This window comes from Perissodus microlepis, chromosome 3 (assembly GCF_051167445.1).
Source record: "Perissodus microlepis isolate ML-2025 ecotype Zambia chromosome 3, ASM5116744v1, whole genome shotgun sequence".
NCBI lineage: Eukaryota > Metazoa > Chordata > Actinopteri > Cichliformes > Cichlidae > Perissodus > Perissodus microlepis.
In genome coordinates, this window is record NC_140463.1 from 30,191,215 (window position 1) to 30,203,746 (window position 12,532).

The 12,532-nt window shown below is 40.8% G+C and overlaps 1 protein-coding gene across 1 annotated transcript in view; it reads right to left on the reverse strand.

Annotated features, from left to right (window-relative positions):
• The window catches only part of poln (polymerase (DNA directed) nu), an 81,784-nt gene that overhangs the window by 55,024 nt on the left and 14,228 nt on the right, over nucleotides 1–12,532 (reverse strand). Inside the window, exons 7-15 of the mRNA XM_084923965.1 lie at nucleotides 9,133–9,900; nucleotides 8,564–8,733; nucleotides 8,354–8,466; nucleotides 7,730–7,866; nucleotides 6,388–6,456; nucleotides 6,246–6,306; nucleotides 5,922–5,986; nucleotides 1,338–1,421; nucleotides 1,085–1,180 (exon numbers count right to left, since the gene is read on the reverse strand). Of these exons, the coding sequence (XP_084780091.1) occupies nucleotides 1,085–1,180; nucleotides 1,338–1,421; nucleotides 5,922–5,986; nucleotides 6,246–6,306; nucleotides 6,388–6,456; nucleotides 7,730–7,866; nucleotides 8,354–8,466; nucleotides 8,564–8,733; nucleotides 9,133–9,900 (1,563 nt within the window). The remainder of the gene's footprint in view (nucleotides 1–1,084; nucleotides 1,181–1,337; nucleotides 1,422–5,921; nucleotides 5,987–6,245; nucleotides 6,307–6,387; nucleotides 6,457–7,729; nucleotides 7,867–8,353; nucleotides 8,467–8,563; nucleotides 8,734–9,132; nucleotides 9,901–12,532) is intronic.

Below are 12,532 nucleotides of genomic sequence, written 5' to 3' on the forward strand. Positions count from 1 at the left end.
GTAAAATCATGACATTGCTTTAATTTAGATTTTTCTTCAAAGAGATGATTGTATGTGAATAAGAAGGAACAATTTTATTTTGATGCAAACATGTATACAATAGCAGGAATGCAGTGTTATATTTACATCAAAGTGCAATATAAATGTTTTTTCACTAAAATTAATCAATAATTGGGATTGACAAATATTAGTAATTACTATAAAACTGTCCACATTGATCTTTATTGGTGGTAATTTCAGATGTTTTTCTCTATTCACTGCTATGAATATGTTTGGGCACGCACTGTATTATAGTACAGTTTTCTTGGTGGGTATTGAAGAGTTAGGTCCTTTGATTTAAGAGCGCAATTTCTTGTTTTCATGATTTGCTATAGAAATTCTAGAGTTAAGTGGTTTTGCCACATACCAAGTTGGTCAGACCTGAGTGCATGTCAATCTTCTGCTCCTTAACAGTCTACATTCAATCCATTAGACTTTCTCTCCTGGGAGGGTTACATCATTTTCACCATTAAGTTAGCACACTACCACCAGGAGGCCAGATTAGGGCTACTATATATAGCTAAGGAGCTTTTAATGACATAATGTATATATCACCTTCTTTTTAATTCTAAAGTCATACAAGAAGGAGGTACACATATTAAAGCCCTAAAAGCTGGGAACAGATGAATTTTATAAGAGGGCTGTTACATATAAAACTATTTAAAAGATAGCAAAAGCTCAAATAGGCAGAAAATGTGGGTAAAATGAACCAAAGACTGACATGCAACAAAAGTCGGGCTAATAATCAGGAGGCTCGCTGGTTACGACGCTTTAGCCGATGAAACTATTCCGCGATTCGGTCGTCAGCTGTGATCGACTGCTAGTACAAAGGTGGACATAAAATCTGTCCAAGCAGCAGCTCATGTATATTTGTACAGAGATAGAGATGTGACTAAGAACAGTGACTGTGCAGTGAAGTTTGAGGGGAAACATCTAAACATGAAAATAAATCTTTGTCTCTGATCTAAAGACGTTTCTTAGATGAACAGAGAACTGAGGGTCAAACTGAAATATCTGTCTGTGTTTATACACGTGTGTGTCATACTGCAGCTTCAGATGTTGACTGCTGCTGTTTGCCGATGGTCTTGGGAAGCTTCTTGTTTTCGCAGCGCTCATGAAGACGCAGCTTCTCAAACAGAATCTACAAACATTGTAAATCCACAACATCCACAAAACATGAAGCAGACGCAAAGCGTAGAAGAATACAAACGTTTGCATATGCACGGTATACACACACACAGACACAGAAAAGCCATACACTGCACACAGTATCCAGATGTACGCATGAAGGTACGTACTGTTCGTAGCTGAGTGTTGCTGGTCAACAGAAATATTTGTCCAGCTGCTTGGTGTGCTTCCTGCTCCAGTTGTTTCATTTTAGTCTGACAGAGTTGGAAAGACAGACAAAATCACAGCAGAACGTGGCAGCATGGATCAGGTCAGCAAAGTTCACAGACCTCTAGAACAACATACTTTGGATAGACAAAATCAAAGCGGAGACGTTTGAACACCACGCTTGGTGAAAACCAACTGTCAAGCACGGTGGTGGAGGGGTGATGATCTGGGCTTATTTTACCGCCACAGGACCCGGGCAGTCACTGAATTCACCGTGAACTCCTCTGTATACCAAATATTCTAGAGTCAAATGTGAGGCCATATGTGTGACAGATAACAGGAGAATGATCTCAAGCACAGCAGAAAATCTACAACAGAATGGCTGAAAAAGAAAAGAATCAAAGTGCTGTGATGGCCCTGTGCTGACATAATGAGTGATTAAGTTACTTCAAGTTATTGCTGCTAAAGATGGTTTTACAAATGACTAAATCTTAGAGGGTTACTTAGTTTCTTTTTGACATGACTGTATATGTGAAACAGCAAGACATTTATTACACTCTGTATCTTACTAGGTGACCTTCTTCCTACACCTTTCAGTCCCCTGGGAAACACATGTGATGTCTAAAACCTGCAGGACACCGGCCCTTGAGGCCTGGATTTCCCCACCCGTTTTAGAAAAAACCCCAGGAAAGCCAGGGCAACATAAGAAACATAGAAAGAGGAAATGATGGAAAACAAATGGCACAAAAAAGAGAAAGAAATCAAAAAAATAAGGAGGGAGAAAAACAGAAACTACGCTACAGAAATGGGGCAAACAAGTGACTTGGCATAGAAAAAAATGGAGAGACAGAAGAGAGGACTGAAAGATAGAAGCACTATTAAATAACTTGAAGATGCAAAGAGGATGAATCCCAAGAAGAACGCGATTGTGATAAAAAATAAATGTGAAAGACTTAAATGAGGACATAAAGGCATGAAATTCATTCTTATACAATATTTAAGCTAAATGTGAAGATTTTGAGCTGTTTTTTTAATGAAGGGGGCGACACCCTCATTACAGCTCACTGCAAGTCTGAACAAAGCACTTGACAGACAAACCAGGGAATGAGGTTAGAGAAACAGAGACGAGAGGAAACGAGGCGGAGTGTATCGGGGTAAATGTGTCGATGAAATGAGAGACAACAGTCTGAAAGAGCAGCAGAGTGACGGATTTGGGAATATGGGACAAAAAAATGGGTAATTGGAAGAGTTGAAAGAAAGTTGAACTGGGAAGTAAACACTGGTGTGGGTACATGAGGGAAAATGTGAGAAGCAACACTGGTTATTCATGAACTGGTGAGAACATGTTTGGGCTGGACCTTAACACAACATTGCATTTGGAACAAGAAGGCAAGTTCAGAGACATGACTTGACAAAAAGGTAGGGGGAAGTGGAACAACTGTGGCACAAAATCAAGGACAGCAGTGTGGCGAGAGACTAACACGAAGGGACAGAAAGAAAATGAAAGGAGAAAAATTGGGGTGAGCTGTCAGACATGCACCTAAAGTCCAAAATATGCACTTTTCTCTTGCCCGGAGCAGCCACCAGACTGCCTCATCAATATTGGATGGGAGCCCCTTAGTACTCTGTTTGACACACAAAGGCACACATACAGAAGGCACAGGGCTCTGTAGGGCAATATTTTTATTGCACTTCACACCATGTGGATCAAGACGTGGACTTTTTTGATGGAAATTAAGAAATAGATGACATCTAAATCAAGGTGGAAGAAAGCTTAAGGGACTTTTTAAACATAGAAGAACAATAATCAGCGCACCGATTAATTTTGATTTTGGTTTTTTGGGAGATTTTTTTTTTAAAGAAATGCTACAATTGTGTTAAAAAAGAAAAAAAATAGTTGTTTTACATAAAAGGAATCGTTAAAATGAAAATATTGGGAAAATGGATATTAAACCTAACTGTGAAATGGCATACTTTCGTTTTATATCAATCTGGAGACAAATCAGTCCCTTTGCCTAGAGGAATGTGCCGTCAGGCCCTTCTGAAAATAAAGGACAATGTCAGGCACAAAAGAACTGCTGACCTTCACACAGTCCTGTGAAAAACTAAATGAATGCCATGATTCAGTAGTTTGTAGAACCACCTTTAACAGCAATAACTTACAGTAATCAATTTCTGTATTGCTTCATCAGTTTTGTCACACCATCGTGGAGGAATATTGTCCCACTCTTCTTTACAGTGTTGCTTCAGTTCATTGAGGTTTGCAGACATTTGTTCATGCATAGCTGTCTTAAGGTCAGATTTACAAACATGCTGCAACGGCAAAAACTGGATCTTGGTACTGTCAGTATTTGTAAAGAGAGCATCCCATCCTGATAATACTCCGGCCTTGGATTGAAGTTTTATTACACTTAAATGGACCGTGGACAGTGTATACAGTTTTTTCACTGCGATCTCTTGAGCTGTTCTCAAACACAATTTGAGACAAAAGAGCATGTGAGTATGTTTTCAAAGATGAAGCCTGACAGACAGGAGGGATTTTCTGGTTGGTCTTTCAACAGGTGAACTTGACAGCTCAGATAAAAACAACATCCAGCACAACAGAGTCTGGACATACATGACAGCACACGCAGACATTTCACAAAAAGACACACACGCAGACGCACAAATGTCTTTACACACAACTCTGCAGCAGCCTCAAAAACTTGAGTGCCTCAGCGCGTGTGTGTGCGTGTCTCTGCAGAGGCGTTCTTCCTGCAGCACAGCCTCCTAAAGGAAAGAGACAGACTATCCGTCCTATTTATAGTAACACAGAGAGCTATCAAGACTGCCTCCACAACAACAACCCTGCTGCTGTTTGCAAGACTTGTGAGTTGAAACAAAATTGGCTATGTTGTGTATTCTTTGTGCGTGTGTTTGTCCATGCCATCTGCATCTACATCTTTGTGCATCCGTGACAGTTCTCAAATTTCATCTCCAGAACTGTTTTTTACTCTTTGTGTAAACAGGACAGGCCCCCAGAGGACATCCACCCCACACTCCATGAAATCTGCTCAGAAGAAGGAAACGAGATACCATTTTTCTGTTTGTCTTATGTTTTTTGTTTGTTTTTTCTTTTTTTTTCCCAGAGGTCTGTCCTGTTTCTCATATCCTGCTACTGTCATCGCCGCTGATACAGCATCTATCAACAGCTCTATGCTTTAGCAGCCAGACTAAAATACAATCAACTCAGAGTGACTCAGGACAAATCCAAGCTGACCCAGTCAACCAGACACTAAGCTTGGCCTGTATTAAAATACTGTGTGAAAGTCTTGAACTTATTTATTTATATTTTGTTAGGAAAATAGGAAAAAGTTGCAGAGATTTATTTAATCTTCACACTGATGTCTGTACACGCTCACTTTTGTACCTCACTCCTGACTTCTTTCATAAATATGGAGGATAAAATGAACCAAAAAATGTCAATTTAGATTCCCATTGATTTTCAGCTCTTGTGTAATTTGACATACCTCAGCCTTTTCTTATGACTTCCCTTCCTTAAAAATGGCTTCTTGACAGCCACCCTTCCCATCCGACCATTTCTGATGAAGCTTCACTGAACAGTAGATGGATCAACTGAAGGACCCGATTCATCTCTCAGGTTCCTATGTCAGGTTTTTGTTGGATTTTTCCTATTTCTTAACAACATAACTTTCACATACTGTTCGTCTGAAGTAGATAGCATTTTAGGCCTGACACGTCTTTTGAGGCGCTGCACACCATGCTGAGATATTCCAAATTTTCAGCTAATAGCTCTTTGAAGATCAGCAAAATGCCTAAAGAAAACATTTAAAACTGTGTCTTTGCTAAATTATCTTTTCTGTATGGGCACAACACTAGTTCATCCCTTGAGTTAGGTGTCCTTTTGTGCTTGAATGATTTAACAGGTTAGTATTAAGTATTAAGTGACTAAACAAAACAAAAAAAACCAAAATTGACTGAAAATGATTGAAAAAGCTATTTAAAAAAAATTGAAAGACCTTCAGAAAGCCTGCAGTATTATTGCTCAAGAGCACTTCAAAAATGAGCGGACAGGCTGGCTCCTTGGAAGCAAAATATAAAGAAATAAGGGGTGACTTTCAAGCCTTTCATACAGTATCGTATTTGGTATAATCACACAACAGCCTTTAAACATAAGAAGGAAACCAGAATATCTACAGTATATATCATTCCATGAATGTTAACTAATGCAATGGCCCAATGAGTTTTGTTGCATGTCCAGTTTTGCATTAGTCTGTAACTTATTTCACAAACTCACAGAAATCATGGTTGAATTGTTTAAAACACAGCTTGCAAACACACACTTTTTACAAATATTTGCACTGATTTTGATTCCTCAGTGTATTCTGGTTGGGGATTAACATTTACTGCAAATGCCAATAACTCCTGGCAGTAGTTAGTTTTCTTCTAGAAATCGTTTTCTTATTTATTAATAACTCTGATTGTGAAAGTTTACGATCTACCAGTCATACCATTCAGTTTACCACAGAGGTTTTTTGCCATCTTACCCCCAGCAAGTCTGAAGTTCTCTTTAGTGCCTCCTTATCAACATGGATGCGGTGGCTCTCCATGGCTGAAACAAGAAAAATAATTTATCGATTCATTAACAGGAAATCGTTCAAAAGCTGACAGATTTTTATTGTGGATATAGAAAACTGGAAGAGCCCAATAAAAAATTAATTGTCATCCAGTATTACATGCTTTTACTCTGTTTATTCAGGGATATTTAAATAAATCTCACAGGGTGTGGGTTGAAGAATCTGTGAGAAGATTTTGTTGTATTTTAAAACAATTCTGAGTGTCTGGAGGGAAAAAAGTAAAGCAGTGCTCACCTGCCAGAACAGGGATCATGTTCAGCTCCATATCTGAGTAGAGCTGCCACAGCCTTTGGCTCTGGACACACAAATTATCAGTTAGGTAATCTGTTGGTGTGTGTGTGTGTGCATGCATGTTTGTATGTGAGCATTTGCCTACATGTAGCTCAGAGCATAGCTTCATATTAAGCCTGTAGAGCCAACAGAGACCTGAGATAATCTGAGAAACCTGAGAGAGACACAAACAAAGAGAGAAAAAAGAAAAGGGAGGAGGAACATGATTCAGGTTTTGTTGTGTAGAAGTACTTCGTGAGTCATGGTTTCTTCTATAGTTAAAATTAGTATCTTTTCAGTTAAAAAAAACAACACCAAAAACATGAAAACATCAACTGTCTGCTGAAATCCTTTGGTGTCAGAGAGTATAACTAGCATCACCTTCTTTTCTATTCGACATTTAACAAAACAGACCTTTTAATTTTCACGTGAAAATTAAATGGGCAAAAATATCGAGACCCGACATTTCGTGGCACAAACGTCTTGAGGCAATCACTGCAATCGCACACTTTTGTGGCTCTTAATCAGACTTCCACAATCCATAGCCAGAAGTCTGGTCCAGCGTCCTTGATTCAGTTTTGTTCAGTTTGATAGGAACACGATTATAATTGTTTGCAGGTGCCCTCGTTGAGCACTCATTCTTAATGTCCCTTTTCAACATGATTTGTCTGCTTGAGAGATGGAGTTACAAAAAACTGACAGACACGTGGACGTCCGCACAGAGTCCTGAATTGACCTATTCTATGTTACACACACACAGGTGCTGTACTACAGTCAGATTCTTCTCTTCAGATTGATCAGAACACACAGCGAGCAGCCTCAGAACAACCCGATGTTACAGTTTAAGATGTACGTGGTGGGTTATTATACTGTAAAAGGAGCCAGGATTGCAATGCCATCACTGTATAACACCTTTAATGAGTTAATGCACCCCATCCAGTAAAACAGCCCCATAATATAACTCATCCCCCTTCATATCTTCTTCACTGAGCAGAGAGCTTACCAGAAAACTGCTTTTGTTGAATATGTCCAAAGGAGTTTCTCTCAGGCTCATTTTAGCTTGTTCATGTTTCATAAAAGTTGTACACAGATCTGTTTTAAAGTCCTTGTTTTTATTTTCTACTATTCAAACTTTCTTCATAAATATAGGGCGTTTGGATTTTCTTCAGTCCACATCCAAGCAGGTTTGCAGCACTCCAGTGGACCTTAAATTTTTCAATAATTAGATGCTGTAGTCCCAAAAACGCTGCCAAGACTCGTGGCCCTTAATGTTACCCTGGCTGAAATTATTTTCTTGTGCCTCAGGCAGCTTCTTTTTTCCTCTCTTATCCGCTCAGAAATGCTAAATGTAAATAGAGCTTACAAGACTTCCAGCTCTAAGAAATTGTCCTATAGAAACGTTACTTAGCAGTCAAGTGTAACAAATGCCAATTTAGACTTAAGCTTACTTTCTGGGCACCCAGGGCGGGTAATGTGTGGGGTCTTTTGCAGTATTTATGGAGAAGCTCCTGATAGCAGGAGGACGGGTCTGTGGGATCCAGCAGCCACCCTGACACCTGTGGGTCCTGGATGTGACAGCCTGCCACTGCATAGGGAGAAAAGCTCATCATGATAATGAGCAGCATTTGGTTTCCTCCACACTGATCAGGGACTGGCATATGAATATAAAGTCACACCAATAAAATACGGGATGTGTTCACATTGTATATGACCAAATATGTTTGCTGTAGGAGTCGTGTGCAAGCATCTAAGTGTCCAGTGTATGTTTTTCATGACTCCTGCTACTTTAATGGAAACATTTTCAAACAGTGCCACGCTGCCTTGCTTCCATAATGTGTTTTTACTATGTTTGTTGAATAAAGCTCTAATTTTCTACCAGCTGTTTGTGGCTTGGATGGTTTACTGACACTAGACTACGTGGAATAAAGAAACAGATAGGGGCATTACTTAAGTCTTTGATAAATGTTGATGTTGACAATGAATTTGCAAAGCAGTGTTGTGCATAAACAGCTAGAAGCAGATGTACATGCGTGAAGGTCTTTAGGGAAGCTGTGTTTATTTTTGTGTCATGCCTTGTTTCCAGCTGAGGTCTCGTCTGTAAAACTGCAGAACTGTACGAAGCAAATCCTTGGATTTATAGCACACCACCAGCTGAGATCTCGATAGCACCTGTAGCAGCATATCTCTGTGGGACACACACACCTTTAAGTACTCCTGCTTTAGTATCAAACACTTGCGAATGTGGATCTCGATTAGACACACATATATATAGAAGCACAGACCTAGTAAAGAGCTCCTGGCTCTGATGGACTTGTTGTTGGGCCCATGCAGGTGTGTGTTCTAGTTTTAAGTAGACCAGAGTGTCGTTTGGGCCGAGCGCACCCTCCGGCGTGCTGCAGTCAAGTTCGTTCTTCATTAGTATGAGGAGGCCACACGCTGGTGGAGTGAGCTTCTATATCAGGGAACAAAAAGCAGAATTACAAGAGCACAGGGGCTGCAAGTTAATGATGAAGCAAACAACAAGAGTATACAGTTTACACTGTGATGAAAGGCACAGGGCAAGCTTCAGCCAGTTTTCTGAGCACCTAAAGATGTAAACGTTAGCTGACTGATGCAGTTTTGGTTTTCTTAATTAATGCAACCTTCAGCAATCTGAGGTTTGGTGTATGAGAATGCAGAAGTGAGCTTGAAGACTTTAGCCAATCAGCATTAAGGACCTGATCTATAAGATAATAAAGGTTACCCACAATGAAATAATGTGTCTCAAGTTCACAAATCCTAATTTATCTTAACATATTTATGTTATTTCATAAGAATGACTGCGTAGATCATAAACATTTTGCGTCCTTACCTGTTCTGCGTCTAACTGAGTGCTTCCATCTTGGTACACCATTGTTAGCACCAACACCTTAGCCTGCCCAGCGATCTCAAGCATCTGCACCTTCTCATCTGGTTTAAGTTTTCCAGAGTACTTTACTCTAGAGTCACATGTCAAGCTTGCAGCCAGACAGCCAGCTTTGGATTGGGTCGGCGGCTCACTGTTCTTAACTAGTTTTTGGAAACCTTTGGGCCCACTTGTGGTGGGGTTGGTTTCACATGCAGCTTGCTTGGGTTTGCGTGGTTTGGAAAGTGGGGGGTGAATGGAAGCCTTCCCTGGTAATTCCCTTGATAGTTTTTCCATTTTATTCTGCCTGTTTTGCTGAGTTGGGTTTGAGGCATCTAGTTGTGTACACGCCCCAGACGCTGCTCTTGTTTCATGTGAAGGACTTGCTTTCCCCTGTGGTTCTCTGGCACTCTTTGACTCCCTAACTCTTCCTTCCCTTGGTTTCTCTTGTGAGGATTGAGGAGGCTCCCATTTTGGAGGGCGTCTGCTTAGGCTGATTTTGGCAGGAGGGTCAGTGTTTTCGTGCTGACATGCTTCACGTTTCCTCTTTAGGGGGAAGGCAAGTTTCACGCAAGGATGACTTGGAGAATTTTTTAGTTTTCGATTTTCTATCTTCGGTGCTACAACAGCTGAAGTCAATTCCTGCACTGAGAAGAGGTTTTGTCCAGGCGCAACAGTGATTGTTGGGGCCAGTACCAAGCTCGAGCTACTCCCTCTGGTGCTTCCATTAGTGGTCTAAGCAACAAAAAAGGTGAATAATGTGCAGAGAGCGACAAAGGACACAGAAAAAAAGAAGCAGGCACTTGAAATAGACTCCCGCTGTCCCTGCAGGTTTTGTTACATAGAACATCAATACTTCACTACTTAGAGGACTGAAGTGAATGAAATAAAAACTTCTAGTTGGGCATGATTTGTTTTAGCACTTAGAATAGAAACGTAATTTAATTATTCCCATTCGCGCTTTGACGTAGCAGGATCACACAGTTTGTGAGAGAGAGCATAAAAAAGAAGGCCTGAAAAGTAAACAGGTAAGAGGAGAGAAGCCAAAGAAAAAAGGATGTGAAAGTCAGCCCTGAGCACTGTGTCCCAGACAGAAACACAGCCGCGATACTGTCTGACAAACCTGCCTGAAGCTGGGACAGGGTCAAAAAAGCAGACACACACACAGACACACAATAATAGCAGCTCTACTTTGCTTCTTTGGCTGAATGACGATGATTGTTTGACTATAAATAGTTACATTAAAAAGGGTTTAATGTACCAGAGCTGAATTGCATGCAGCATACATATAATAAATATACAGTATTTATCGTCTATATTTAAATAGTGCGGTGCAAAAATTGTGTCATTCTTCATTTCTTTATATTTTTCTTCCAAGGAGCCAGACTTTCTTGTAACTTTTTAAAGAGGTCTTGAGCAATAGTTCTCCAGGCTTTCTGAAGGTCTCCCAAAGTTTTTCTTTGGCTGCTTTTTCACATATTTTCAGCCTAGTCCTTGTAACTGACCAATTTTCTTTATTTGTGTATTAAGCCAAGTATCATTAATTTAAGCATAAAGAGTCAGCTTTGTCTACACATGATGGACAACTTAGAACTTAGAATGAAACTGCATCTTTAGGCTCTTTTTGATATTTGCAGCCTGTCACAAAAATGTATTTGTTCAATTTTTTCACTGGAACTGATGAAAAATGCTTTTAAAAATAGTATTTTTTCACCAACAAGATAATAAAAAGCTGAGAAACTTGGCATATCCTGACATGCAAAGACCTGCCACAGAAGCTGAGAGATCCTTCAGCTGATCCATCTACTGGTCACTGAAGCCGCATCAGAAATGGTCTCAGTGGAAGAGCAACTGCCAAAAAGCTGTTCTTAAAGAACAAAAACAGGGAGAAGAGTTTGTGGTCTGTCAAAGTATACAAGAACTGGACTGAAAATAGTGAAAATCTAAGGTCTTATGGAGTGACAAACCCAACTTTGACATTTACGGAACACTCTCAGTCATGGATTGGCTTCCCCAGAGCCTGGACCTCAACGTTATTGAAGCAGTGTGGGATCATCTTGAGAACATCCAACATCCAGAACATCCAAAGATGCTGAGGTTTGAATGTCCTTCAAGAAGCCTCGAGAACTATTCCTGAAAACTACATCTATGAAGTTCAATGCAAAAAAATACAATGTGAATACGCTGAACTCAATATATCAGTACAAATGATCATAACATCAAAACTGTTATGATCCCCAAGTCCCATCTACCACAAGTACAATCTCCCCTCCCAGTAACTTTAATGGCATCTTTAAAAAATGTATATTATTCGTATCCTTAACTCATTTCTTTTTATTCAAAAGCACCAGGTGTGCAAATGTTCTTTGAAGTCTTGACAAGCGATAGAGAGATGGGTATTTCTGAGGATTTTCAGAGATGATATGTGACTGTATTTATGTGCATAATTCTGCAGGTTGTTGGCTGTCGACCCGGGAGGTAGGAATTCCTGTGATTCAGCTCCCTGAGGAGAGACTTCATTCATTTCCCTGTAAACACAACCCGTTTTCCTGCTGACAAAGTCATGAACCCCCCTCATGGGTGCTGTGCTACAGGATATAGATAGAAAACCCAGGCAGACCATGGCCCATAGCCCAGTACTGGTGCATATGGAGAGAGTGAAAAGAGAGAGGGAGAATGGACTGCTGTGTCTGCTGCTGATTGTAGCAATACAGTAAAGTCCTGCCCTCTTTTTCTCTCCTTCTCCTGCTGCATCCTTCTCATTAGCTCTTCCACATTCCATGCATCCATCCAACCACCTCCCTTACTCCCTTTATAGCACTTTCTCTCTGCAGTTTGCTCTCCTTTTCCAGCTAATATGTATCATGGACCACGACTCTGTCGGGACTTTATGACTCAGTGGAGACCCATTACTTGTTGTGTGCTGCAGTGCTGCTGACAAAACTCTTATTTCACACTAGCTACATTTATAGCTATGTAAATGAGAGACACAGCAGCCTTGGTCTAACCTGAAAGCATGTATTTAAATTTTAGGACTTTTTAGTTTAGTTTCTCCCGCAGGCCCACCACCCGCAGGAGGCGCCATAGGGGTCGGGTGCATTGTGTGCCGGCCAGGAGCGGAGGCCCTGGCGGACTGACCCCCGGCTGCCAAGACTGGCAATAGGGACATGGAATGTCACCTCTCTGGTGGGGAAGGAACCTGAGTTAGTGCGTGAGGTTGAGAGGTACCGGCTAGATATAGTCGGGCTCATCTCTACGCATGGCTTGGGCTCTGGAACCAGTCTCCTGGAGAGGGGCTGGACTCTGTCTCAGTCTGGAGTTGCCCCTGGTGAGAGGCGGCGGGCTGGGGTGGGTATTCTAATATCCC